This window comes from Monomorium pharaonis, chromosome 8 (assembly GCF_013373865.1).
Source record: "Monomorium pharaonis isolate MP-MQ-018 chromosome 8, ASM1337386v2, whole genome shotgun sequence".
Lineage (NCBI taxonomy): Eukaryota > Metazoa > Arthropoda > Insecta > Hymenoptera > Formicidae > Monomorium > Monomorium pharaonis.
The window spans coordinates 6,526,927-6,554,717 of NC_050474.1; the positions used below are offsets into that span (position 1 = coordinate 6,526,927).

The following is a 27,791-nucleotide window of genomic DNA, read 5'->3' on the forward strand; positions in this document are numbered from 1 at the left end:
AGTATCGCTCGTGGTTTGTACAACGGAACTGCTGCATTCAATTACAGTGAGTGCATCGTCAGGTCGACGTGCTCCGCAGGAAATGTCCGAAGCGCGATGGGCGTACCTCGCGAAACGCGTGAAACGAAACGTCGACAACTTTTGCATAGGTCATTTATTTGAAATACATGTCTCACAATTAGATTTCTTTTCAGAGACGGCTGTCGCGTCCTCTATACATCATCGAAAATAAATAATTATCTGTAAACGATATCGCGAAAAAAATACGCTGAATAATTACATCTATATTTCTTCATTTAACACTTATACAGTCTCTTCAGGAGTAGAGATTCCTGAGCATTACATATATACAGGCTCGAGAAGAAAGAAAGACTTTGTAACATTTGAAAATATTCTCTTGTCACATACATATATACATATATACTATGATTAGCAAAACCTAAATAGTTCTGCTTTTTTAATAAGTAATCATTAGTTAAAGAATTATGTAAATGCATCGTACACTTTAAATGCAACTCCCAATTTAAATGCATCGTACAATTTAAATGCAACTCCCAACGCTGTACCTCAATAAATTGGTTATTAAAATAAATCGGCATGTACATAATATTGTCTCTAGTAATTCCAATCTTTCCAAATAACATGCATATAACAAAAAATATTAACTGAAACACTAGGCCTAAGTTTACAATGTTATCTTATATCACATCTGCATAGTGCTCTCACAGAATAATTATAGATATTGTAGAACACAATGCAATAACTGATTAAATAATAAGTAATTTTATAGCAATCAATTTATACTTTTTTTCGTAAAAATTATATATTATGTACATGTACTTGATCGGCAATTGCAATAGCAATTGGAATAATCGTACGTCTCATTTATAAAAATATAAGAATTGACAAGAAGAGGTAATGTTGTAAATTGATATCGAGTCCTTTAAAAATTTACGTAAAATAAGTACCCTGGTTACACTATTATCGCAAAAATACTTATAATCGCTTAAAATGATGTCAGAAATTAATTCGGAATAATTTGTGCGTATGTTGGATATCATCTTGATGAGGTTAAACTTTAAAGCTGTTTCAAAAATAAAACTAATAATCCTAATAAATTCAAAACATTGAAATAAAATAAAATAAGTTGGTAAAAGCTGCATCAAAAATAATAAATAACAAGTATTGAAAACATCATAAATTATATCAGGACGGCTTGGTCCCCAAATATGGAACCCTTCTCACTAATCACACGAATTGGATTGAAATACATAAAAAAAATATTAAATAGTAATTTGCGTTTGAATTTTGTCTAATTCTCTATGATAAAACGTAAAATCGATCTATTTTTGTACAAACTGACACTTTTTGATAGATTATAACGTAGATGCCTCATTGTTGGGAATATTACTCAGCTCTTTGTTCCAATAATATAAAGGCGGCCCTGAACTGAAGCAATATTTCTGTTCAAGCGGTGTATCATTCTCGACATAATACATAATATACAAATTGCACATCTCATCATCATTCGTTCCGCCAATAATCGTAACCCTATCACGCGTACTTTTCATTGTACAACGAGCAGCTAATCTATCACCATACGTAACTGGAACTCTGTGTGTAACGGGATAGAACATCTGAGGAGTCAATGGATCCCTCTTACCAAGTTCGATCCATTCATTACTCGGCTTCACTACATACCCGGACACGACTTTTCCGAGCGAATGGGTGTGCGTTCGATATGCGAACGGATAAATAGTTTTATTCTCTGTTATGGGACAAGAAGATTCCATATGTACCGTTTTCCTAGGCGGAATGTAACCACCTGTCCCTAACAAAATAACACCAGCCAATTTGTTCAGTGTTTGCGTTGTGTAATGCAGAAACACACCCGAATCATCCGTACTACCGTCCTTAAAACGATCAATGTGCGCATAATGCACTTGCAACACGAGATACTGTATGGGAGAATCGCCACCTACTTTAAAGCCCACTCCCTCCGGTAGATCTAATTTAGGAGCATCCCTTGCCCATGCGTAGATAATCTATGCAGATAAATAAATTACTTTTTCTTCAAGAGTATATAAAAGATATTTGTGTAAAATATATGTGTTCTGACATTTAATATTTATTACCTGAGTTCCACTTTCACAAGCAGGCGCAGTATCCGGATTTTTCCCAGCGTTTGCCATTTCTCCACAGTTCCAAACTGATTTTGCACTACCCGGCTTAGTGCAACCATAGACAAGCATATGGTGAGCCGTTTCCATCGTTGCATTTGGCTCAAAGCCAACAATATAATAATCTTTTTCAAAATCTACCCTAACTGGAGTGCACAAGTATAATTCGGGCTGTAAACAAAATGTCACCTATAGTTTTTATTTTATAAAAATAAAATAATCAAGACAATAAATGAGCAAAATTAAAATGTGGATTTAATATAAATTCAATTGACATATACACAAATAACTGTCTTATATAAGTAATATCTCAGCAATTTATTAATTTGTTTATTACGACAGCTAAAAACTAAATAAGTGAAAACATATCTTATCTTTTAATATTCTTGTAAAAAAAAACCATTTTAAAACTACATCTTAATTTTGTTTGCTTTATTCGTTCGATTATTTAAATTGCTTTGCAAATACAAGCTACATTCTGTATGAAAGCAATACAGAATACAAAATGTACAGATGTATTTGCAAGGACTCAGCTTGTCATTTGTCCTATACACTTTGTTTTTACGTGTAGTAAAATGTTACACTTGTGTATTGCCACATAGTCAACTCGTATTATTATATTACAATGTCACATACCGTACCGCATGTTATTCGTACGTCATACAGAAAAAAAACCAAAGTACTTACCACGTTCGGTCGCACGTTTGGCATAATCAGAGAATATTTTTTGGTATGGTAACAGCACGTGAACTTGAAAAAAATCGCGAAAGCGAAGCAACGCATAAACACGCGTTTCTCCAACATTTTTCATACACCAGTACTTGTCTCACACGTCCAGTATCAACGCCGTGACACGAAATCCACCTGTCAAACGCTACAGGTCGATCGATACGACACCTAGCTCAACCCAAGCCGCGCCGAATGACGTAAATGGTGATATTTCTGAAGCGCAACATTTTGTGACGGTGGCGACATCTCGCGGAAGCGCACACATACTCTTGTCACAGCACTGATGTGTTGGTAATATGGGAGTTAATTAAATTTTGATATAATATGATAAATTCTAATATACGACGATGAAACAATGTAGAACTCAATATTGCGTAATGCAAATAAATAAGATTTAAGTCAATAGATTTACTCATTATGATTATTGTATCAGAAAGAATTTTGCTTAGACACATACGAGAAAGCAATTAATCATATATCACATTTAATATTTAAAGAACGAGTGATTTCATTTACTTACCATCTAGGATGAAGCTTGCTTACCATGCAGTTAACGCCATCTCCCGATGCTTGTCCCGATGCTCGTCTCCAGGAAACGATGAAAATGCAACTTTGAAACTCCATTCGCGCGCTTTCTCGTCCCTCGAAAAAACTCACTCCGACACACAAGTCAGATCGCTCCATAAGATATATGATTCCCGTAGCGGAGTATTTCCGCTTGGGTACACACAAAAATTCGATCGTTCTTTGACACGATACGCTTACGACGTCAATTGCGATTCGAAATCGTCACGAAAGCGACGCGAGATTCATGGCGAGGCACACGGAATCCATGTTGTTCTTCCCGCACAATTGTCTCGATGTTTATCACGGCGTGATCTCGATAATATTTGACGATTACATTCGCGACAATCATATGCTTTACTCGTTGCTTTGACGGCACTCCCGACACAAGTCACGTCCATAACGCGTTCACGATCGGTGAGAAAATTCGCGATTAATCGCGCCACCGCGTTTTCTCTCTCCACCTTCGATGGATCGTGCTGCCAAAACTGTTAAGGTGCCTTTTCACGCTGACGCTTGACGCTCATTTTCAGCGTCAAAAAACATCACGTGACTAAAAATAACGAATGGGTATCTTTATTTTTAGTCACGTGATGTCTTTTGACGCTGAAAATGGGGTCAAGCGTCAGCATGAAAAGGCACCTTGGCGGCCAAACAGTGGCGCCAAATTGAAATAATTCAAAATACGTAAGATCCGATCTCACAGGTAATCAATGTTTTTAGAGATTTGAATAGATGTGTAAGTGTATGTATATAATATATGTATATGTATATGTATGTTAGATTTGAGTAAATTAAATTTGTGGTTTATAAAATTAATTTATTTACGTAAATGTTATAAACAGAAAACTGTAACTTAGTTAAAAATTACATTAAAATTAAATTGAGTTAAATAAAAAAATTAATTTAAAAAAAAATGATTTACATTAAATTAGAAATTCATAATTTTTTAAAATTAAGTTGCGATTTAACTCAATTTAATCTTAATATAACTTATAATTAAGTTAAAGCTTTCTGTTCTTATTACATTTACGTAAATAAATTAATTTTATAAATTATTAACCAATTTAATTTAAGTAAAAAAAACTAGTAACTTACCAACCCTACATACATATATACAAACACATATATACATATATGTATACATATGTATACATTAATATTAACATAATTATAATATGAATCACCAAATAAATTAATTATTGTATTTGTAAATTAAATTTATATAAAATAACAAAGAAATATTACTTGTTATGGGAATGTTTTACTTTTATAATCTTTTTTTTTTACAGATAAATTTTTAATTTGAGAAAAGATAATAAATTAAAGTATAAATGTGGTTTAAAAAGTAACTAGTTAAAGTTAAAAATTAATTCATTCAAAATTAACAAGTTAAGAAAAAACAGAATAAAAAGGCGATCAATTAAATCGATTATGCAATTCTCTGTGATCAGCATTTATTTTGGATATCATTAATAAAATATCTCTGCAAAGCTCACTAATTATGAAACTATTTATGAAATTAATCTGCCAAAGTAGTATGTTAAAAATCATTGCGACTGCATTTTAATCATGTTACATTATCTATTCTCTTAATTATGCCTACAGGTATGTTGTATGTATGTACATACATATACGCTTCTCCACGCATTTTTTTTTTTTGGACGGAATTACATTATTGAGTAACGGTATTTCCTAATTGAAATCTACCACGAGATTCTTGCGACTCGATTAAAAATCATGAAACTTTACACGCTAATTTCTTTACGCTAAATTTAACAGATGCAGCATAAAAACTATTAGGTCGTTTTGTAACGAGTCTTTCTCATAATAATAATTTTACATCGGCATTTCATTTCGCGGTGCAAGATCACCGAATCTCGGAGAAAAGCCACATGGGAAACACCGGTGTAATTGACATGATAAATTATGTTTTAGACATATATCGATTACGGGTCGATCTGATGACGGGAACTTTCGATCGAGAATCGTCGAATCAGTCATCTTAACGTAAAATGACGAAATTTATCTCTTATTGATGTATATGTCGCGAATTTGGTCCGTCAGCCACTCGATCGCTGGCTGCAGGCCTTCGCCGGTCAACGCGTTCGTCGCCCGTATGTGCCAGGGCTTATTCTGTATGCGCTCAAGCCCCAGGGCGGCGACCAGTTTCACGGTAGTTAAGGAATCAGGTAGGTCCATCTTGTTCGCCAGGAAGAGGATGGGTAGCTTGCGCCCTGAAATATTAATTTCGCTTTTGAATCTTTCAAAACTCCCTCGCACCGAATCTCTCGCTTAGAAAACCGCAAACTGCGGAATCGCTTCGAAAAGTTTTTTTAATCCCGTTTGCATCTCAATACAACTTTAGACTCGGTCTAACTTACTTTCTATTTTTTTTTCCTAATTTGTAAAGTCAGAAAAGGATAAAAAATAAGTTAAACCGGGATTAAAGTTAAGTTACGCAAACGAGCCTTGTAACTTCTCCACATAAATCTTTACAATTCTCTTGTTTTAAGATTGTTTTAGTTTTACAATACTAGCTAAAAGTCATCGAAAGTTAAAAACTTCTTCGATTTATTCTTTTTTTTTATAGCTAACAAAAAAATTCATCACCCGTCATGAATTAAATATATACCTGCCACGTCGGGATGCTGCAGGAGCATGTCCAGCTCTTCCTTGATGACAACCACTCGTAGATTATCACTGCTGTCGATTATAAAGATGATCCCGTGGCAATCTTTGTAATAATGCTCCCACAATGGTCTATGACGTTCGTGGCCCGACATATCGAACGCGGTGAAACTGACATTCTTAACTGAAACAATAACTTTGACTTAATGACATTGGAATAAAAGCAAGATACATATATATTAATTGGCTAATTAATAGAAATTACAAATTCTAAATTATCAAATAACATCTATAATTTTGTTGTTGAGTAAAATTTTCATTTTTTAATCATCGATTAAGTTAACTGGAACTAAAGTCATCTTCAGGGACCATCTCTATCTGATTGGTTTGACCGACTGATTAAATTTTAAAACTAATCAATTACAAAACTTAATATTGATTATTTTGTTTTCGATATCCGTTTTTTTGTAATTTATTATTTATTTGTATAAAATACAATACTTTTAATCAAATTGAATCATTGTTTAATAAAAATAATTAAAAAATTAAGTTACAAGTTCATCAATTTTAAGTTCATAAGTTGGCAATTTATAAATTTAATTTGTCAATTTTTTTTGTTAATAGTTAATCAAAGTTAATGTGACCGATCATTAATTGTCGATTAGAGCTGTGCTTCAAAATTCACTGTTAGGCTAAAAATTTGTATTATATATGTGATATAAAATTTAGATTTTTCAGTCTAATAATAAATTTTCGGAACCCAGAATCGATCGAAATTTAATTAAACCCGGCCGTCTTAAAAATTAGAGACAATGTAAATAAAAAGTGGCTTTTCTTCGTGATCAGTCTTTGATTACAGTGTCTCTTTTTGGTCATTAGCAGCTTGCCCATTTGGCCAGATTACAGTTTCTTTATTAAAATTATTAAAAATATAAAAAAATAGAATCGAAACGCCATCTAACGGTATAACGCCGAAGAAAATGGAACGTTCAAGATGTGAAAACAATTGAGAACCGCCACAAGTATCTTGGCGGGAATTTATTTGACTTTGTTATTGTTTCAAGTGAACATAACGGTTCTTCCGAAAGAGAATGTCGAGAATGGAGACGCGATCCTCCAGCAACGAGAATATCGAGCCGACGACGGAAGGTATGTGAGTTGTTAAAAAATTCTAACCCCACTGACGAGAGAGGTTAACCTGTTTTGCGGCTTTTAGACACGTCGGTTGCGGAGAAGAAGAAGAAACTACTTCGAGAGATACAGGATTTGAAATGCATCATCAAACAGTGCGAATGGAGTCTGCAAGCCTTACGATTTAAGGACGTGGAGAATCGCGTGACCGAGAAGCCGCCGGAGAGTTCGGAGGTTCCCTCAGGTATCAGCAGTACGCAACAGAATGCCCAGGTCGATCTGCAGACTGACATGTATAGGTTCGCCGGTTTTCACTGTATCAAATTTCGGAGGGACGAGTTCATATTTAATTTCACATCGACGAACGGAGAGCGGAAGGACAATACTTACGCGATACAGATCTTTATCAAGGATAAAAAGGCCCATCTGGGAAAATGGGTGATGCCAATGTCAATTGACATGAATTATCTATTGTCCAAAACACCTATCGACAATTTGAAAAATCTCCCTGCTTTTATTAAGAGCTGCAAGCACAACGTCGACTGCTACACTGAGCGACAGGAGCAGTTTTTGTCATTAAAGGTATACTTTTATCTTACAAAAATGATTGGGATGTAAAATTGTTTTTAGAATATAATATTAAAGAATAAATAACGTTTGTCTTTTCAGGAATGTATTTCACATATGAAGCATTGCACACTGCAGTCTGATATTGGATTTAGGCAGATTAATTTGGAATTGTACGGTGTACATGACACTGAAAATGACAGATATATAAACTTAATAACATATTTACTGTATCACTCTGATAGAGCGAGACCTTACAAAATTGAGTTTAACACGACAGACAAAAGCAAGTTAAATGATAATGTAAAGCAGAGATTAAAAATATGCATGAAGGAATTTAAAAAATCAGACTTACTAACTGCATTCGACAAGATTCTAAAGGAAAATTCTACATTTACATGGGTGCGGACAGATGGCAGTGAAAGTCCATTGGAATTGAATGTATGGCATTTCAACATATATAATATTTAAATAATTTTTTGCTTATTGAAAGGTGCTTTAATTACAATTTTATTTTTAGAATACCAGTAGCTCTGACGAAGAAGACTTCTTAACTCAACTGCAATCAAATCAGAAGAGATCATTGAGAAAAGTGGAGAAGAAGCGTCAGTTGCAAAAGAAGTGGAATGAAAGAAAAAGGCAAAGAATAACTAAAAATAGTGAAATTAGTGAATCATCGGAAGATGATAGAGAGGATAATCACTCGAAAGCGAAAGTACCACGCGTTAAAAATCCACGGCAAATTCCAACAAAAAAGAAGACAAAGAAGGCTACTACGTCCACTTTGAAACAAAAGAATATTAATAAAAATCTGCTGGTAGAGATAACACCGTTGCTTAATCCTAAAGTAAAATTAAAACAAACAAAATTAAATTTCGAAACTCGTGAAGTTACGAATTCTAATACAAATGAAATATCTCTGTTTGAATCAAAATCTCATAATAGATCCAACAACAGCAAACAGTCGGAGCCAGATGTAGCCAAACTAATCACCAGTACTCCTCTACATCATAAAGTCGATATTAGAAAAGGACCCACGTCCTCACCTACTTTAGAGAGAAATAATATTGCATCTATTGCAACACAGAATATGGCAAACAAATTAAATGTTTCTAGAAACGACGATCAGCTGAGCGATAAAAAGACTCCGAAAAAGAAAACTCAAGGAAGGACTAATCGATTATTACGAAGTCACTCGAAGACTATTGGATTATTACCACAGGTCTTGAAGACCAATCAACGCCTCACAAGAAGTTTGTTAAGAGGACATGATGGAATGTTGAAAGAAATATAAATGTACAAAGTCTGTTTGCACCAACTTGTAGCTTAACTTTAAACTTTAATAATTTACTTTATGCCTTTTTCTATTTTTTGTTTCTTTTCTTACATTGGTGCAAACAATCTTCAAATATATTATGTCTAAGAGAAGCATATCTTCTGTAAATAAAATGTAAATATTTTCTGTGCATCTAAAATATGCATTTCAAATATATTTATGTATTAATTTTTTTCATGTTATTTTCTAATTGTAAGATAAACAGGCAATGCAATTTCAAGATTGTGTGTGCAAGTGCGATAGTGAAACGGTGAAGGAAAGCAATGGAATCTCACATTCTTCACATTTTGTCGCTCCACGCTGTTTAACTTACATGCGAATTTTTCGACATTAAACCCGACAGTGGGCACTATGTCTATGCAACGGTCATCCTCGCGTTTGAAATTATTTATGACCGTCGACTTACCACTGTTGTTAAGGCCCACCACTAAAACGTTTACTTCTTTTTTCCTAAGACCTAAGAGATTCGCTAAACGATCGAATAACCCCATTTTCTCTCGATGCTGTAAGCCTCCCTTTCACATTTATCGGACATCAATAAACACCCTCACCCCTCTCCTGTTTATATTGCTGCGAATTGGAGTGGCGCAAGGACAACCACTTTCTCTCCCCTCTCTCACCTAAATGTTTCACCTGCATCAATTGAGAAATTTATGTTTGAGAGTCACTGCCGTGCTCCGAACAACTTTTAACTTGTTGAAGAAAAGTGAGAATTTTTGTTTAATTAAATATTTTCTGTATTTGTTATATGTATATAAATTATCTATTCAAAATAAAATAAAGGTATAGGTCTTTCACCAACTCTAATTAACTAAAAAAAAATCAGTCAATGCAGTTGTATGAATTTTTAATTCCTAAATTAATAAATGCTAACTGCAAAATTAAAATTGGATATTTTGTTTTCTTTATCCATGTTTTTTCTGCAAATTATAATTCATTTATTTATATAGAAAACTTTACATTATTAATTTAATTAAAATTTAAGGTTAGAAATAACGAATTTTAAGTTTTGTAGCTAACAATTCATAAATATAATCTTTTTTTTTTTTTTTTAAGAAAAAGAGAGAAAATACAACATTATAGGGATTTTTCTCTTTTTGTAGGAATTTTTCTCTGAAGCATCTATTCTGATCCATCATGTCTGAAACCACATGTTTTGCGTTCTGGGTATTTAAAGGAATAGACGTGTTATTCTAATTTACAAATATATTACTACGTTACAACGATTACTTTCGTTGCACGTTACTGATTTTTGTGAGTACAATCAATTTGAACGTCAGATCAAGATGGTAAGCTTTCACGTATATTTAGAAAATCATTTTTATAGAACACTACTAGGTTAAGTTATCGCACCTACACAGAATAACAATGTAATTGCAGCCGAAGGGAAAAACGAAAAGATTTATTGACAAAAAGAATTCTGTTACCTTCCACCTGGTTCATCGTTCGCAAAAAGATCCACTAGTGGCGGATGAAACGGCACCGCAAAGAGTCTTGGTGCCAGCCGCTGACGCGCAAGTGGCAAAGACGGAAAAAAAGACTTTAGACAAGGAGAAACGCAAGACAGAGCAGCAAAAGTATGGTATCTACTTCGACGACGACTATGATTATTTACAACATCTTCGAGATGTCAACACACTGTCGGTGGAGTGGGAACGCATTGAGAATACAAACAGTTCCAAATGTGACAAAGATACTCCAAAAATTACCTTGCCGTCTTCGGTATTTGCATCGAATGTCGAGGAGAAAGTTGGTATGCTCAATAAAGCAGCGCCAGTTTCTGGACCACAATTGGATCTCGACCCGGATGTAGTCGCTGCAATGGATGACGATTTTGACTTTGATGATCCTGAAAATGAGCTAGAGGATAATTTCATAGAATTAGCTAATACTGGGAATAGTGACAGTGAAGATTCTGGCAAGGAAGATTCTGATAGGGAATATGGTAAATATATGATAACAGCATTGAGAATTTATACATAAAATATAAGTAATCTACAGTTTACAATGTAAACTAAACAAATTATGTTTTATATATCATTTATGTTAATAATCCAGTTTATAGATTAACAGTCATAGCTTAATTACTTTTCTCTTATTGTATTACTCAATTTATAATAATTTACATTACTTGTATTGCTTACATGAAAAAGATTAGTGTAAATATAATGTAACAATACGTAAATAATACACTTAGGCCTAATCTTGAAATGTGTAGGATACAATCCTAAATAATGATAACTTTTATTTGATCTTTATGTAATTTTGCATTTTGAGAATACGAATTGAACGAATCAGGAAATGAACAAAGTGGGTCGGATGTCTCATCTGATGGTCACATGGATTTATCTGACGAGGAAGAAGCGGATGAAGTTTGTAGTTTGAATGGACCTCAGTACACTTTTAAGGACGAGGAAACTAAATCGAGGTTTACAGAATATTCTATGAGTAGTAGCGTGATGAGGAGAAATGAACAACTCACATTATTGGACGACAAATTTGAAAAGGTATATATATTTTTATTTTGTAGAGTATTACAGCGTTTATGATATGTATTCTTATCTGTACTGATTTATCGCACAGATGTATGCTGCATATGATGAAAATGAAATTGGTGCTTTAGATTGTGATGAAATAGAAGGATATGTTGCGCACGACTCAGAGCTTATTATGCAGTATGCCACTGAATTTGAAAAGAAGCAAAAGGAAGATGTAAGTATGATCTAAGAATATGAAAAATATAATGATGAAAAATATACTGTTTTTCTTGTTTTTGCAGACGGAGAATATCGCAGAGCTTATGAAAGACAGAATGAAGATTGTGGAAAAAGAATATTCAAGTTCTGAAGACGAGGATTTACAAAAACTTTTTGTCGATCCTCGTGGGAAAGATAAATGGGACTGTGAAAGTATTATAAGCACGTACAGTAACATTTACAATCATCCTAAATTAATTTCGGAGCCTCCCAAGGTAAACTGTTAATATTACTAAAGAATTATTCATTCCAATAACAAATATTTAAATGTAGATGCGATAATTTTACATTTATACATAGATTTATTCACACATTTATCACACATTTGTTTGTTTTTTTAATAGCGGTCAAAGAAAATTGAAATTGATCGCAAATCTGGCATTCCAAAAAAAACATTAGGCAATACTGGAAAATTAACAGCTGAAACGTTGGCCCAATTTGATTTGGAAAACAGTGCTCCAAAGGGCCCACAATCGGTAGCAGAAAGTAGAAAATCTACTTTAAGTATTTTAAGTATAAGACCCAAAGGTGAAACTGCCGATGAAAGAAGAGAAAGAAAAAAACAACTCAAAGAATACAGAAAAGTAATTTTATTAAACATTTATTAAATAAATTAAATGAATTTCATGTGCGTTACGCAATCTCTGATTATTTCAGGAAAGGAGGGTAGAACGGAAGGCGAACACCGAAGCGTTTAAAGAGGAAAAGAAACGTCAAGAAAAGGTTCGGTTGAACAACAAACAAAATATTCAAGGAACTCGCATAATATAAAATTTCTGAAATAATATCCTTTGTAATTGTGACTGCATCTTTAAATTGCAGATTTAATAACTTTATATGTAAAAAATATGCATTGTTGTACATTAAAAATGTTACTGAGATAAGATAACTATATCATGTGTGACATAAATGTTTTATTTAAAAAAATGATTATTTTCTATATATGTTAGGAATATATACATATATGTAACAAAATATTACATATACCAAACTAACCAAAATTTTTATTAAAACCTTTTAATTCTAAATTAAATTAGTTTTATATTTATCGTGCAAGAAAATAAGAAAACTTGAGAAAGCGATTTTAAAATTTATATTCTGTATAATTTAAAATTTTCTATTCGATCTATCGAATTATCGTAACAGCATCGAATTGGTCGATGTTGCGATCGATTTGTTAATCATATGACACGTGATTTGAAACGGCAAAAATCACACGTCAAGTTTTCATTGTCATAAGATGTTTAAAATTTATCGCGCAGGCTTTTAAAAGAAACTGTTAAAAAAGTCCGCCCGTACGAATGATTTTAGCGACGGTTCTCTAACTTCGACAAAATCCGAAAATCTATTCCCGCACGAAGCGGGCGAATGATACTCGAGAAAGGTGGAGCGGAGCCACGTGAGCGAGCACGAGACACGGAGCGCCGTCGTTTAAGGCGGGGCAGATGGCGGAAGCTTCAAAGTCATATGATCGATTCGTGACAGAGCTCGTCGTTCTCCACTCGTAAAGATGGCCAGCCAGACGCAGGGTATTCAGCAGCTTCTGGCCGCGGAGAAACGCGCCGCCGAAAAGGTCTCGGACGCCAGAAAACGTGAGTGCACTTGCCGACGTGTCGCGCCGAGATATTTCTTGGGAAAGGAAAAGAAAAAAAAGTACATACCGCAACGCGGATGCGCCGACTGTGCTCGCGGACTTGTAACCTTTCGGTCGCGACGTCGACTCTTTTTCTGAGATTGACGCGTCGTGTGATGAGTTTCTGACGATTTTTCCGGATCCGGGAAACGTGTGGAGAAATCACTTTTATTTGCACTATCTGGTAACTCATGAAATGACGCTTCACAGTGAGAATAATCTTGGCTAACCTACGTGTAATCTGTGCCACTACTAATCGTACTCGATCACATTTATGCGAGTTCAATCATTTACTGAGTGCTTAGCTTCGTCCAGCTTTATATAACGAGGCTCCAACTTTGAGGTTTTGCTCTTTTGTATATGTTCCTTGGACACATTTGCATCGATATAGATTAATCAATACAGATTAACTTTAATCTTGGTTTAAATTACTTTCTACCATTTTTTAATTAAAAAAAAAAAGAGCAAATTAAACTGAGATTATAGAAATTAATTAAAGTTGTCCATAAAAGTTCTTGTAATTAAGTATAGGTATATGTACATACTAGAGTATAGACCCAATAACATTAAGAAAATTAAATGTAAATGTAATATTTTGTGCAGGGAGTCAGAAAAAATAGGACTGTATTATAATCTTTCTCATATCTTTGTAGGTAAGGCACGTCGTCTGAAGCAAGCCAAAGAGGAAGCTCAGGATGAGATTGAGAAATATCGGCAGGAACGAGAGAAGCAATTCCGTGACTTTGAAGCCAAAGTATTATTATTTCCCTTAAAATGAGATTTATGTTATTCATTGAGACTCATCTCAGTAGTCTTGAGTCGTTCAACAACATAATGATAATGCTTACTTGTAGCACATGGGTTCTAAAGAGGACGTAGCCGCACGCATCGAGGCGGACACACGACTTAAGATAGAAGAAATGAATCAAACTGTTGCTGTGCACAAAAATACGGTAAGTAAATTTAAATAGTAGATTCAGGATATACATCTCCAAGAAACTATAATGTTGATTCTCTGTATAATCTAGGTCATGCTTAAAATCTTGGAATTGGTGTACGACATCAAGCCTGAACTGCACACTAATTACCGCATTGAGGTCTAAGCCACAAGGATTGCATCTAAATAGCTATAAATATGAGATACGTCTTACGCTATAAATATACATTAAATATTACTGTTCACCATATCTCAATATGTATTTATCGCTGTTATATTGTATGACATGTTATATTTTATTGGAGAAACTGTATACAATGTAGCTGTAGGCAGTCATACTCAAACTTAACTACTATTACTACTAGAATCTTTTTCTCCCGCAGTTGCTACACGACAATAAATGTAGTCGTATTGTTATTATCGCTGAGCTTTTCACTGGCACGGTATACGGACAGTTTGAGAATTGCTGTAATGTAGTTACATCGTACAAAGAGAAAAAAAAAGTTATGTATTGAACCGAGTACTGTCGACCCGATGCGTCAAGGCCTAGACACATCGGGACGACGTACGATCGTTAAAATAGATACAGTTAAAGCAATTTTAGGGTGGTGGTAACGAATTGTATGTCGTTCGGTGTATGCCATTAGATGTCATTCCATTTGATTCTGTCGCATCGAGGACGAAAACTTTTTCCCTACAGCCTCTCGCGGTTCACGGACACGCTCCCAGTCTACGGTGGACCACGCGACGATGTAGTATTTAAACCTTTTATCTTTTAGCGGGAACATTTCAAATTTTTGTTGATCTTGCGAGATGGGCAATTTTTGCCTTACATGTACATCCTTGTCTATGTGAGCTGGTTGATTGTCTGTACAGTATTAGTGTTCGAAATACAAAGAAAAGGAAAGAAAATCCCACAAAATTCTATGATTTTTCGTTCTTTTTAAGGCTCCTATTTTCGAACCATGTGTACATACGTGATAAATCATACGCTCAATCTATAATAGGTGTAATAAGCCTTAGAAGCCTTAAGGCTGTAAGAAATTAAATGAATTACAGTTGATTCTTCTCACATTCGATCATAATCAATCAACATCTGTTGTAAATTAGAACTTAAATTAAACTTTGCTTTCGAGAGGAAAGATGCGTCAGAAAGCAAAGATTTGTATTTTCAAGGACACATTAAATTTATAATGCGTATTGTAGTGAAGATTCCGTCAATAGATACTTTATTCGATTATGTAAGCATTTCGTGTTTAAAATGCGTCAGGTAATTATTCTTTCTGGTAATCCCGTGTTTGCATATTCGATTAGCAGTATATTTGGTATCTGTGCGAATTAATATTTTGTTCTTGTTTGACATCGAATCTAAATTTATTTTTATGTTCAAATTTGAAGTGAATAGAATCAAAACATATATTTTATCCAGATCGAATCGTATTGTTGGATCGTAACTTTTACATAATTACTGTTAGATTTAAATTTTAAATATTGTAATGAATTTTGTTGCGAAGAATAATATCTTAATCAAGAAGAGGCAGATTATTAATTTAATCGTGATATTATTTTTGTTCGTCTTATAATTGTACTATCAAGACAAATTTAAAATTATTTAGTGCGTAGTTTGATAAACTTGGAAAAATATAAAATCACACAAGAAATTTCAGCTGACCGAGCACAATTTCTATAAACTATTGAATTAATTTCAATGTAATAAAATTACAATAAAATGTATATTACAATTAATCTTTTAATTTTATAATCAAAATTAAAATTTGATCAAGCTTTTTTTTTGTTAAAATAAAACCGTAAGCCGTAAAACCGTCATCATTGAATATTACAGATGAAATTAACTTTCCGACGATCCGTAATTCGTGGATCAGAATTCAAGGAATAAAATGTTTTATTTATACAATTTTATACTACAAACAATGCGAGAAACACTTAACGAATTAGAATACATTTAACGAGGTGCAAAGTACAAAATCGCAAATAGAATTCCGCCCAGAAATCTGATATTATAATTATAGAATCAAAGGCGTGAGCTTTTGAGCATAAAACAACGGTTCCAAAGTTCGCCACGCGCCTCGTATTGTTTACGCGTGAAGTTATCAACGCGGCGTAGTACGTCACTGTAACAGTTGGTAGTGGTAGGAGTGGGGAGGAAGGCAGGCATGCGCGCCTCGCGTCGTCGCGCGCGCGATGGTGGGGATGATCAGCTGTACTTAACTCTCTCTCTCTCTCTCTCTCTTCCTCTCCCCGCCGGTTCACCACGACTCCGCCACACTCTCGGCGTGCCGCGTAGACTCGAGAGAGCGACGACGACGCGGTGCGCTTGCCGTGTCGCGTGCGCGTGCTGTGTTGTGTGTACGTGTGTATGTGTGTGTGTGTGCCCAGTGTGGCGGCCCCCCGACGTGGTATCAGCCGCGCGGCGCTAGCGCCACTCGATCGAGCGGCCGGAAAGCGATTCGATTTCGCGAACTGACCCGCGGCGGCGGCGAGCGGTTAGTGCGTGTGCCATTCCGCGCCGAGAAATGGAAGCCGACGAGACGCGTTCGGCCACCGTCACGAGTGCGAGTAGCACGTTGCAGACGTTGTCGGAGCACGTAGTCGTAGCGCGCGAGCCCGTCGCAGTGACAGCTGTGAACGTACGTGGCTTTTGAAGTTTTGTTATGACAAAGAGCGTATTGCCGTCAGGCACGACCGGCCGCCGACCAGCCGCGTATCCGGAGAAAGAGAGACCGTCGTTATCTTCGCTTTCGCCGTCGTCGTCGTCGTCGTCGTCGTCGTCGTCATCGTTGTTGTTGTTGTCATTGTCATCCTTGCTCTGGTCGTTGTAGACGGTCGGGCGCGCGTCGCGAATACAAGTGTATATTGGTTTCTTGTGAGGAAGCGGAGGAGCAGGAGGAGTCACGCCGGGGCCACGGCGAGGGATTAGTTCGCAGGTCGGGAATTCGAAGGTCGCCGAGGGAGAGAAGCGAAGATGTGGTGCCTCGTAAGCCAGGCCAATTCCGTCATCCTCGAGGTGCAGGTCGACCCGAAGGCCATCGGCCAGGAGTGTCTCGAGAAGGTAAGTGGCGCGCTTTTGTTCTCCCCGTTGACAATGAAGCGGATTGGCATCGCGCGGTCTCGACGTATACGTGTAATTACGTACCGTAAGTGCCCGAATATAGCGGCAGCTTACCAGTTTCTCCGGTACTCCGTCGCACGTTCGTAAGTTAGTCGGATCTGACGGTGGTAAACACCGTGGTTAATTTTTGCTTATTTTCGTTGCGCGGGCGCGCGCGCGCGCGCGCGCGCAACGCGTGCTTACGCCGTGCAATATTCGTGCTAGGTAAATCAAATTTGCCACTAAGCGCAAATACGAAACGCTTATCTTACCAAAGTTACATATTAACAATCTAGATACGCCACGCATTAGCAGAGTCCAAATTTGCCGCGAGATTACGCTCACGGGGAAATATTTCGCTCGGCGTATGTATGCTTTCTCGGTTCATCGATCGTCTCGTTTCGTGGATCGTGACGTCAGATCGAGCATTAATAATTGTATACGGTCCCAATTAATTTGGATTTAGCCTAATTGTGTATGCACGGGGAAATGTTAACTTCACACGTTTACAATTATACAATTCAGTAATGATTTAGCCTGGTTGTACTCACGAGGAAATGCTTTGCTCTATATTTGTTTTTCCAATTAAAATTGAACATCGTGTATTTTGGAGCGTTAATAAATGATACAATCTTAGTAATAATTTAGCCTACACGGAGAAATATTTATATTGAAAGTTACTATATCGCAAGCAATAAGCGCGGATCAAGGAAGGAATTATAAAAACTTTTACTACGTTTTTCGTCAAATTTTACCACAGTATTTATATTATTTATGCTGCAATTCTGTGAAATATCTTTTTATGATCCTACTATCGTACATAGTAAATTTTTATATAAAATTTTCTCCGTGTAATCCGTGTAATTTACGAGGAAATATTGAACTTGATACGTTTGTTTTTTTTGTTTGAAGTCATTTATTTTGTCTTTTGACGTCAGAAGTATTGAACGTTAAGAAATTATATTACAAGTTTAATGTTTTACTATAACAATATTTAAGGGGAAACATTTAATTTCACACAATTGCTTCATGCGCAATATATGGTAATAATTTAGATAGATTTCATTAACATTGTCCAAGGAGACTTTGCTCTTTACATAAAAATGATTAGTTGAACTTCGGTCAAATTAAGTTGTAAAACTGGACTTTATACACACTAGCCTAATTATACACACAAAAAAACATTTATTCTACTGCCATTCGTTTTTCAACTTACTTTTTTTCCTTCTAATAAATAACTGTTATCTTCAGTAAAAAATATTGTCTCTCTCTCTCTCTTTTTTGATAATTTTAGAATATACTTATTACAAATTTTAGAAAAACTCAGTATTAGATGAATTAAATTGAAGAAAAATAAAGTAAAAATAATAAGTAAATTAAATTTTTATTTTAACTTAATATTCTCAATTGTCTCAATTGGGGTATTAAATTATTAGGATTCAAAATATACTTTGAATAAATTTGTTTGTGACAAACTTACAATAAACTTAGGCGCGCGGATATATAAATGTATAATTTATTTAAAATGAGTAATATTTATTTAACTTAAGCACACATTTTTTGTGTGTCTTATACATAGAAGTTTATTTTAAGTAAACCTTACTTGTTTCAAGTAAGTGATGATGCTATTTCAAGACCATTCAAAGAGATATTCTTTACAAAGATAACCGTTACTTAAAAGAAAAAAAAAAACTAAAAAATGAGAAACTGTTTTTCTTAACATAAAAAAAATATTTTTCTGTGTGTCTACGGAGGAAATATATGCTTTATTTATACATTTTTTTTTTTAGTTGAAAACAATTACCTCTTGATTATCTTTTGGATCTGACGATCAAATCGACTGTTAATAAATAATACAATAAACGATAGGTATATGTTAATAATTTATGTTAATAAAATGTAAATTTTATTTTGAATATAATAATTTTATTAAGAGAAATATAAAAGTTTTATTAAGTTCCAAATACTAAGTATCTTATCAGAATGCATTATTATTGGAATAAAAAATATCAATTGCAATAATTTATTTCTCCATATAAAAACATAAGAAAATGAATATTTTAATATCAAAGTATTAAATATTTAATATTAAAATATTAATTTTTTTACCTGCTACGAGAGGAGAATGATAGATTATTTCGATTGTTATTTTAAGATTCAAAAATCTCAGACTGTAATAGGACGTTATATTAGCAACTCGATAAGTTTGACCTTGTTTTTCTTTTCGGGAGCAGTGGTATTGTTCCGTTTGTGTAGCACCAAATCACGATTAATCAAAATCCGTTAAAGTGTGAGAGAGAGAAAGAGAGAGAAAGAGCGCGAGCGAAAGAGAGTGTAGTGTGTCAAGTCGAAAATCGTTCCCCGTTCTTGTCGATGCCTGAATGATTCATTGTGCAAACTTCTCGCCTGCAAGGACCTCTAGACGCGATTCGGGCCGGGACAATTGCGCGCGTTTTGCAGCATGAGGAAAGTGCGTCCTCGTGTCGCGCAACACAACGCCTCACCGAAGCGCGGTGGTGGCGGGACCTACGATTTCGCGGGTGCGGGAAGCATACGGTGGCACACAATGGTGACTCGGAATGGCGACAACAATCTCGTTGAGTCAACGGCAGGGACCATCGTCGGCCCGGTTGAGGATCGGATTATAAGTTAAATGAGATGCGCGATTTTTGGCGCAGGTTCCTCCTTCGACGTGCAAACTTGCAGGCTCGGTCGTCGCACTCGACGGGCGCGTAAAATCCTTTCGATGATCTCTCTCTCTCTTTCTCTCTGTAAGTTAGCCGCATTGATAGCACGCCGATCTCACTGATCCACGGAGGAAAGTTTCGCGCACTGGCAAAGTTTACCTCTCTTAGGAGGATGCCGCGGGCATTTTCGATACACCGAGAAACTTCTCTCGCTCTCCTCGCGATCCGACGCCTTTTTTTGTTGTCTCCTTGCATGTATACGAACATCGAGGTGATATTCGGCTGTTTTTGCGTTTAATCTGGAAAGGCTTCGTGCGGTTACATTTTTTTTTTCCTTGACAATTTGGAGGAACGTCTAGCTTATTCGAGATACGCTATCGAGGTGTGCGGAACGCGTTGCCTTGCCTCGGCGCTGCTTATCGGGCAAAAAAAAAAATGTTCCTGTTCAAAGGTCGGCCGCGGATATATCCACTCTATGTTTACGGAGATTCGTAACGATAAGCGATAAATTTGTTTAAAAGTACTTCAGAGCTACGGTGATAGACGACGAAGGCACACAAGCGGCGTTGTACTTTATCTCGTGGAGTGTGCTTTCAGTTTATCGATATTGATTCATCTTGCGTTAAGGAACACGTGTTTGCGTGGATGTTTTATATACATATAGTACGTTAGAGATACGGTAGGTTCACAGTTCAATTCAGCGTCCGTTTCTGCCACTTCTGTCCCAGGTATGGCAGGACTTATACGGTGAACGTTTGATTTATTACAAAAACGAAACGACCCTGAGAAGCGTCTCGCTTTTACTTGGCCCGGGCCCTTTAATAGGTTAATGTGTGCGTTTCGTATTACACGAGGAGAGACGAAGGTTATACCTTGGCCCAGGTCCTTAGCTCCCACTTGTGCAACAGATGTCGCAAAGACGTCGCGCTATCCTCCGATCCGAAATCTCGATTTGTCAGTGGCGCGGTGTTTAAGATGACGACTCTTTCTTTCAAAAAGCAGCTTCGGCAAAGCTCTTCGGAAGCTCCCGTTTTCGTAACTCCGCCGAGCGAGGAGTCTCCCGTTACGAGAGTGTTTAAAAAAATGTTTTTTCTCTTTTTTTTCTCTTTCGCGAAGCGACAAACGAAAGACTTAGGTGGACCAAGGATCACAGATTCCGGTCCCGGTAACATATGGTCGTATGGGGAGGGGATAAAGAATTAAAGGCAAGAACCAATGTACACTCACTTATTCTTTAATATGATTGGTCCTTGCCCTTAGTTTTTCATCCCCGCCCCATGCGACCGTACGTATGCTACCGGGGCCGGAATCTGCGATCCTTGAGGTGGACGCCGAAATGTTTAGGGAAAAAATGCAAATGTTTGCCAGTTAGCACACGGAGAGAATTTCCTCTTAAAAATTACCCTGAAAATCGTGGTAATTGTGGGACAACGTAAACCTTGAAGAATTTTACCGTACTTTTAACAAAATTTACTAAAATTTTAAAAAAATTGGGCAAAGTTTTAGTAAATTTTGTCAAAAGTATAGTAAAATTCTTCAAGATTTACGTTGTCTCACAATTACCACGATTTTCATGGTAATTTTTAAGAGAAAATTCCTTCCGTGCATAATCATATTTTGCGTCAGAGATTTATAGGAAGGTTTTCAAAAGGTTTATCTCGTGAGCGCGCGCCCTTCGCAACGTCGTCGTCGTGTCTCTTTTCCAACGGGAGTCCCCCCATAAAAATATCTCTCCCCGCGTCTCGCCTGGTGGGAGGGCGGGCAACTCGTTTGGTTTCTATTACACACTCCTTATGCTCCGGTTGACTCGCTGCATTATCCATTCCTATAAGTCGCAGCCGGGATTGCGGCGGCGGGCCGAGAGGGATGGTAACGGAGGGTATCGGGACGATCGTATTCAATTTATCTCCGACCCGATGTCTCCGACCTCGCGACCGTCTCCAGGATTTTTCTCCCCGAGAATCGATTCCCATTTCTTTTCGCCGGTTACGATTCTGTTTAAAAAATGAAATGTATACGAGCTGACATGTTACAAATAGCTACGAGTCCTTCAAGGCCTTCGACGCTGTTATCGGCGAGGAAGATTGCGTGACCTGACATGGCAATAGGAAATGAGACATCATCAATAATAATTTTTTTAATTACTTTCTGGTATTTCTAACGTCCGGGGGGAAAGTTTTACGTATTGATATAATTATTCATATTTTTAGTAACGCCTCGATATTTATGGAGCCATTTGGCATTTTTGTTTCATGACTTGTTGACATTTGTGCTTGACTATATCGTAATCCGCTGCCGATAAAGTATCAATGCCGTTTCGCATACTGATACGCGCGCACTCGAAACATTGTACAATATTATATTTTTGTGATGGTATCATTCTCTGGATTGGCTTACTCTGGATTTATCTACGAGTCGTTTGTGCCGCTCTGCTCTCCAACGCGGCGTAATCGTGACCCGGCACACAACACTCGTTTTTATCGCCGTGTATGTCGCTCAAAGAGGAGGAACCGGTTATCACGCGCGCGTCGAAAATAGCCTTGAAGGCCCTGGGATGAACCAAAAATAAACCTCCGGACTTCTCCCCGGTTGTTTTTTTTCTTTTGCCTCTGAGAGGCGCTCCCCCTGATATTCGTTACCGTGCAGAGTCCGCGATGCGATTCCTCAGGGATTTTGCGATTAATTGCGATATATAATACGCGTGATTTACTCGGGTAGATCGGGTATAATAATTCGAAACACACCGTCCGAATTGTTAATCCGCGGTTTGCCACCAAGGAACTAACGCGCGCGATTTAAACGAAAGGAGCCCGTTTACCCGGGCGATATACGGGTAATTACACGTTAAACACAAATGGAATGGAACTTTGGACTACGCGCGCTCATCAAACGGAATTGTTCCAAAACTGTCGACGTTTGTGTAACCTTTGTCGAAAGCCGCGAAACCAACTCGACCGATATGTCGTCCTGTGCAAACAAGAGGGCAAGCGACAGAAGACTTCCGCCGCGGCGTGATGTGTTTACCTCTGATATCAATTCGTGCATCCGACGATGATTACGATCCAAGTGGGTCAGGCAGCCTAACTGGGACGCAATTTCACTGACCATCGCGTTATTAGGTTCCCCACTTGCGCGAGATTCTCGTACATACGCGAATCAGCAAATCGCGGCACCGGTCGTATCACATTACTCGCGAAATAAAAAGACGAGCGTAAATTAGTCAATTTTTTGTCGTGCCAGAGACATTTATTACGTAATTATGATCGATCGATTGCATACTTGTATAATATTGTTCGCGGAATATTTTCTTCTTATTAATACCTAATTGAGAACTGGGTGATTCCCTTTTTTTTATGTAAAATCTATTTGTAGAGAAAAAATCAGTATTGATTCAACAATTATCGTCTCTTCTTCAAGGAGTTCGATAATTTTAAATTTCAGTAAAATATTACATTTTTATTTTAATATTATAATTAGTTATTTAAAAAGTATAATGTAGTGATTGATAATCACTCAATAAGTCTAATACCATTGTTTATCATAATACCAACTAAGTTCAATACCATTGTTATCAATCACTCAATAAGTGATTGATAACAATGGTATCAAAAGATTATAATTTTTTCAAGATATTCTTTTTTATCCAATATTTTTTTCTTTCAATTCAATGAAAATTACTGTTGAATAATGAGAATATATACTTTTCTTAATAAAACTATACAAAATTTTTCATGTAAACGAATTATCCCCGTTCTCAAGATTAACAAATTCTTTAAGGAGAATTTTCAATTCTTCCTTATATATGAAATAGCGATTGTAGATTTGGGATTAACTTTTTTCAAGCATAGATAGAGAAAAAAGTCTGATCAATATCATGCCGTTTCGTACGATACCTTCGTGCCATCTTGTTCAAACAGTTTCCTAGATTACTATACATATTCATATAGTATCCATATACGTATGTTATATATATATATTTGAAGGCTTTTATATGAAACCCTCTCTGTCGCGATATCGACCATTCCGACAATACTCCGCTTTCGTTATGACGCTTTCATCGCAGACGGCCGTGTGTCGCACGTGAAGCATGTATCTGTTCGGAAAAGAAAGCTGCCGCGCGATCGCGAGACGCCGTTTGAAAAATTTCCCATCGGCTTATAGGCCGCGGCGGCGGCGCGCCGCTATGGAAATTAGGTCGAAATTGGCCGGAATTCAATCCGGGAATTCAATTTGCTGTCGTCTTTGTGCCCCGCGGAGTCAATCCGATCGACGCTTGCGCGCGCGCGCGTGTTACGGCAGACGTTTTCGAGATCTAATTTGCGTTTACTAGGAGCCTATTTCCCGCTCTGTTCGCGTCATGCGAGATGAACGGTAAAAGGAGCGGGCGAACGTCTAAACTAAACTCCCCTGCCAGTCTCTCGTGACGACACAGACTCGCGTTCTCCTCTCTCCACCCTCCCCCCATCCCCCGTCTGTGTCGGGTTCTCTCTCTCTTTCTTTTCGATGTGTGACGAAGAGACGCCTTTTCCGCATTCTCTTACATTTGATTTATCACAGTTCCAACTGGCACTGGGCGCGAAGAGTCCTACTTTTGCCGAATCGCATTTGATTGACACAGACACTCCGATAAATTCAGGCTAATTCCTTTTTCAGTCGACCAAAATTTCGATTTAATTATGGACAAAATATAATACAAAGGGAAAATTTGTCAAAAATTTAATCGACGATTGTATAACTATGTCGACCGTCGCCGATTCGATAATTTGATTATTGTTGCATTGATAGCTAGAACGCTTTCGAATGGAAATTAATTCGTTTTGTAATAATAATAAATCATGCGTGTGTGTTCGATTTCGAGGAAGAATTGTATTTTAAAACGTGAAGTCGTATGACTGTGCGCGTACGCGCGTTATGCACAATGCACGCTTTATACTTCAAATGCCATAAATTAACATGTTAAAATTATATTGAAATTAAAAATTACGCTAAAATTAACTTTAAGTTCAATAAAAACCCGAACCTGTATCAAATTGTCTGCCACGAATTATCTGCCGTGTTTATTTATTACGCGCGTGCGTCTCAAAGCAGAGCAAATAAGAACGGAGGAAGGGCACTAATTTGTACAGTTGGCTTTATCAGCTACGCTGCGCAGGTGTGCCTCATCGAATCATAATAATATAATCTTTTGCCGAATCTGCATTCAATATCGTGCGGTTTGAATATCCGACGCCGGAGATACACGTGCGCGTTTGCATACATTCATATTTGAAATCCAGACATTCGTAGCTAGAATATTAAAGGGTGCGTTTGGCTTTTATTTTCTTTTTATTCATAAAGCTCGCGAGGATTTTACTTTGTCACATTAGACTCGGAAATCTGAAAATCTCTTAAAACAGGATTTTCCAAACTTGTGCAGACAGTGACCCCATATTTTTTTTAATGGACATTCACGTTCCATAGAATTTTAGGAGACATGAAGGAAAGATCCAGCAATTGATTATTTATTTGTATCACTTTTCTCCTTTTACTTTTAACTTATTATTGAATTTTATGATTACATTTCTACAATACACAATGATGACTAAAGGTGTGAAGACTTTATTAAATGCATCTTTGAGAATCTTTAAAATATCATTGAAAGATGGAATATGCAATTTGTGATTTACGTAACTAATAGTTTTATTTATATGTTTTTTTTTATTTTTACCCAGCATAGTTTATAAACGTTATCTTTTATTTGTCATCGATGATGACGCAGGTTTTTCACAGGATGGTAATTTTCAACTATCGTTAACGTAAACATGTCTTGATATAAAAGAAGTTATCATTTTATGCATTACGACTTTTCTTATCTCGTGTTTATTCCTACAATCTTTAATATTATGTAAAAGTTCACGATCATTAGTAATATCATTATGATGCTATTTCACATTGTACGTTTTTTTTTTTTAAGTATTCGTATAATTAAACTGTTTATACTTGAGTAATAAATATAAAGTGAGTCATATCTTGTGTGAGATAATGAACATTTCAAACTGCAAATACGATACATTATTTTTTTACGATATTGGTCAGAGCAGCTCAGCAACTGTTTATTATCAATGTTACTTTCCCCACATAAAGTTTCCCGACTTGGAGAACTCTGTGGTGGTCTGGCAAGACAGCAGCTCGAGTCGGATCCGAATTTCAGTCACCTTCTTATGGAACTCTCCCAAGTGTCTTGTTTCCCTGTCTTTCGGAAAAATAACCTGAGCTCCGCTCAAGAGAGACATTAAACTTGGATGCCACGATACTGTATAACGTATATCTCTGCCTTCCTTCACTTTGGATTAAGGAAGGAATTCGTGTATAATTTCTTAATCGGCGATTTTTCCAGCCGCGAGAGACGCCGAAACGCGCAGCGAGGAATTCAAGCGCTTTTCCAAACTCCATTCGAAGTCACTTTGGCAACCCGCGGGAAACGTACGATATTCGATCGGAGACCCCTTTCGTATGCGTAGGAGAATCATCTCGCCGTAGCACATGAAATTTTATGATGCTATTTGGTTCGTACGACTGGCCGAGCTCTGACTTCCATTGCTAGCCGGTAGCATCTGCCGTTTGTCGGTTTTTCCCTCTTCCCCCCCGTCTCTTTTCGGTCGCACGACAAATCGACACGGAACGAAACGCGCTGTTTTTTTGGAAACGCGCGAGATCGGCGTCATTGCGCGAGAGAGTTTGATCATTGACGCTCGTAAAAATGGAATGATCGAAGAAGAATAATCGTCGATAAGCGAAGTTCACGAAAAAGCCGCGAGGGACACCGCGGAATAAAACTTGGCGAAAACGAATGAAACTCGAAATTACACGATTACCGCTCACGAAGAGCGCGCGATGCCAATAAACGGGATAAATACGGCGAACGTGTACCCTCCGTTCGAATTCCACTGACTTTACAGCCGTCCGTATTTTCTCTCGCCTGGGTCCTTAAACTTTTTACAATGCCCGCGTATCCGCGCGGAATACGCACGCGGGGTGTAATGCCGTTCTTTATTCTTGGGATAGGATTTCTTTCGCGCTTTATGAATCTTTCCGAACGACGTAAACGCGGAGGCCGCAATGGTACCCCGCGAGCACTCGCGTAAATAAATGAAAACGCGTCTGAGAAGTACCGTTTTACGGCGCAATATTTTCCGTTACACTCGCCCTGGGACACTCCCCGAGACTGACAGTCCTTATTATTTATTCTTCCCGGGCGATCGTCCGCGAGAAATTATGGCCGTTATTAAGAGCGTTGTGTGTCGGTAACGTAATAATTAGCATTCTAATTTATTTTGACGTCTTCCCTTTCCTGAAATCGCTTTGATGTATTTGCGGAGTCGATTAATTCTTGAAAATCGTGGGGGGAGTCTCGCCGGATTAAACTTTCAGGCCCGCATGTAAAACAGAAGAAAATTCCCTCATTTCTCCGGCAGTTCTCCGAGTAAACTTACTCGGGAGTCTTGATTCGCGGCCGAGTCGTTTAATATTGAAGAAACGCGGAAAGTCCAAC

The 27,791-nt window shown here is 36.9% G+C and overlaps 6 protein-coding genes across 8 annotated transcripts in view; 4 read left to right on the plus strand and 2 right to left on the minus strand.

The window, feature by feature from the left end:
- Positions 1 to 137: 137 nt before the first annotated feature.
- LOC105834205 (peptidylglycine alpha-hydroxylating monooxygenase) lies at positions 138 to 3,078 on the minus strand. Its single transcript, XM_012676509.3, has 3 exons — positions 2,868 to 3,078; positions 2,136 to 2,351; positions 138 to 2,045 (listed from the first exon to the last, which is right to left on the minus strand). The coding sequence occupies exons 1-3, from the start codon at positions 2,982 to 2,984 to the stop codon at positions 1,377 to 1,379; spliced, it is 1,002 nt and encodes a 333-aa protein (XP_012531963.1). The 5' UTR covers positions 2,985 to 3,078; the 3' UTR covers positions 138 to 1,376.
- A 1,835-nt stretch (positions 3,079 to 4,913) lies between these two features.
- LOC105834203 (ADP-ribosylation factor-like protein 6) lies at positions 4,914 to 9,678 on the minus strand. 2 transcript variants are annotated; one of them, XM_012676506.2, is made up of 3 exons: positions 9,545 to 9,678; positions 6,109 to 6,288; positions 4,914 to 5,710 (listed from the first exon to the last, which is right to left on the minus strand). In XM_012676506.2, the coding sequence occupies exons 1-3, from the start codon at positions 9,627 to 9,629 to the stop codon at positions 5,499 to 5,501; spliced, it is 477 nt and encodes a 158-aa protein (XP_012531960.1). In that variant the 5' UTR covers positions 9,630 to 9,678; the 3' UTR covers positions 4,914 to 5,498. The 2 variants fall into 2 exon arrangements, with proteins under 2 accessions (XP_012531960.1, XP_012531959.1); XM_012676505.3 differs by having other exon boundaries at positions 9,452 to 9,654.
- LOC105834201 lies at positions 6,299 to 9,290 on the plus strand. The gene is made up of 4 exons (XM_012676501.3): positions 6,299 to 7,253; positions 7,321 to 7,817; positions 7,905 to 8,243; positions 8,323 to 9,290. Exons 1-4 carry the CDS (start codon positions 7,196 to 7,198, stop codon positions 9,094 to 9,096), a joined length of 1,668 nt encoding a protein of 555 aa, XP_012531955.1. The 5' UTR covers positions 6,299 to 7,195; the 3' UTR covers positions 9,097 to 9,290.
- A 79-nt stretch (positions 9,679 to 9,757) lies between the features above and the next one.
- On the plus strand, positions 9,758 to 12,889 carry LOC105834202 (protein LTV1 homolog). 2 transcript variants are annotated; one of them, XM_012676502.2, is made up of 8 exons: positions 9,758 to 9,844; positions 10,242 to 10,427; positions 10,519 to 11,083; positions 11,416 to 11,645; positions 11,722 to 11,850; positions 11,918 to 12,109; positions 12,239 to 12,478; positions 12,552 to 12,889. In XM_012676502.2, the coding sequence occupies exons 2-8, from the start codon at positions 10,425 to 10,427 to the stop codon at positions 12,663 to 12,665; spliced, it is 1,473 nt and encodes a 490-aa protein (XP_012531956.1). In that variant the 5' UTR covers positions 9,758 to 9,844; positions 10,242 to 10,424; the 3' UTR covers positions 12,666 to 12,889. The 2 variants fall into 2 exon arrangements, with proteins under 2 accessions (XP_012531956.1, XP_028045773.1); XM_028189972.1 differs by lacking the exon at positions 9,758 to 9,844 and having other exon boundaries at positions 11,437 to 11,645.
- A 446-nt stretch (positions 12,890 to 13,335) lies between these two features.
- Positions 13,336 to 15,386, plus strand: LOC105834204 (V-type proton ATPase subunit G). The gene is made up of 4 exons (XM_012676508.2): positions 13,336 to 13,486; positions 14,181 to 14,281; positions 14,382 to 14,480; positions 14,556 to 15,386. Exons 1-4 carry the CDS (start codon positions 13,405 to 13,407, stop codon positions 14,628 to 14,630), a joined length of 357 nt encoding a protein of 118 aa, XP_012531962.1. The 5' UTR covers positions 13,336 to 13,404; the 3' UTR covers positions 14,631 to 15,386.
- Positions 15,387 to 16,751: 1,365 nt separating this feature from the next.
- Positions 16,752 to 27,791, plus strand: part of LOC105829086 (E3 ubiquitin-protein ligase MYLIP) — a 183,498-nt gene continuing 172,458 nt past the window's right edge. Inside the window, exon 1 of the mRNA XM_036291285.1 lies at positions 16,752 to 17,534. Coding sequence (XP_036147178.1) covers positions 17,448 to 17,534 — 87 coding nt within the window. The 5' untranslated portion in view covers positions 16,752 to 17,447. The remainder of the gene's footprint in view (positions 17,535 to 27,791) is intronic.

Coding starts and splice junctions, on each gene's coding strand:
- LOC105834204 (XM_012676508.2), top strand. CDS start 13,405: ATGGCCAGCCAGACGCAGGGTATTCAGCAGCTTCTGGCCGCGGAGAAA. Junction 14,282..14,381: donor TCCGTGACTTTGAAGCCAAA/GTATTATTATTT, acceptor GCTTACTTGTAG/CACATGGGTTCTAAAGAGGA. Junction 14,481..14,555: donor TTGCTGTGCACAAAAATACG/GTAAGTAAATTT, acceptor TGTATAATCTAG/GTCATGCTTAAAATCTTGGA.
- LOC105834205 (XM_012676509.3), bottom strand. CDS start 2,984: ATGTTGGAGAAACGCGTGTTTATGCGTTGCTTCGCTTTCGCGATTTTT. Junction 2,352..2,867: donor CAAACGTGCGACCGAACGTG/GTAAGTACTTTG, acceptor TTTTGTTTACAG/CCCGAATTATACTTGTGCAC. Junction 2,046..2,135: donor CTTGTGAAAGTGGAACTCAG/GTAATAAATATT, acceptor TTATCTGCATAG/ATTATCTACGCATGGGCAAG.
- LOC105834201 (XM_012676501.3), top strand. CDS start 7,196: ATGTCGAGAATGGAGACGCGATCCTCCAGCAACGAGAATATCGAGCCG. Junction 7,818..7,904: donor AGCAGTTTTTGTCATTAAAG/GTATACTTTTAT, acceptor TTGTCTTTTCAG/GAATGTATTTCACATATGAA. Junction 8,244..8,322: donor AAAGTCCATTGGAATTGAAT/GTATGGCATTTC, acceptor TTTTATTTTTAG/AATACCAGTAGCTCTGACGA.
- LOC105834202 (XM_012676502.2), top strand. Junction 11,851..11,917: donor AAAAGAAGCAAAAGGAAGAT/GTAAGTATGATC, acceptor TTGTTTTTGCAG/ACGGAGAATATCGCAGAGCT. Junction 12,479..12,551: donor AACTCAAAGAATACAGAAAA/GTAATTTTATTA, acceptor TGATTATTTCAG/GAAAGGAGGGTAGAACGGAA.
- LOC105834203 (XM_012676505.3), bottom strand. CDS start 9,629: ATGGGGTTATTCGATCGTTTAGCGAATCTCTTAGGTCTTAGGAAAAAA. Junction 6,289..9,451: donor TAATGTCGAAAAATTCGCAT/GTAAGTTAAACA, acceptor TTATTGTTTCAG/TTAAGAATGTCAGTTTCACC. Junction 5,711..6,108: donor GCAGCATCCCGACGTGGCAG/GTATATATTTAA, acceptor TTAATATTTCAG/GGCGCAAGCTACCCATCCTC.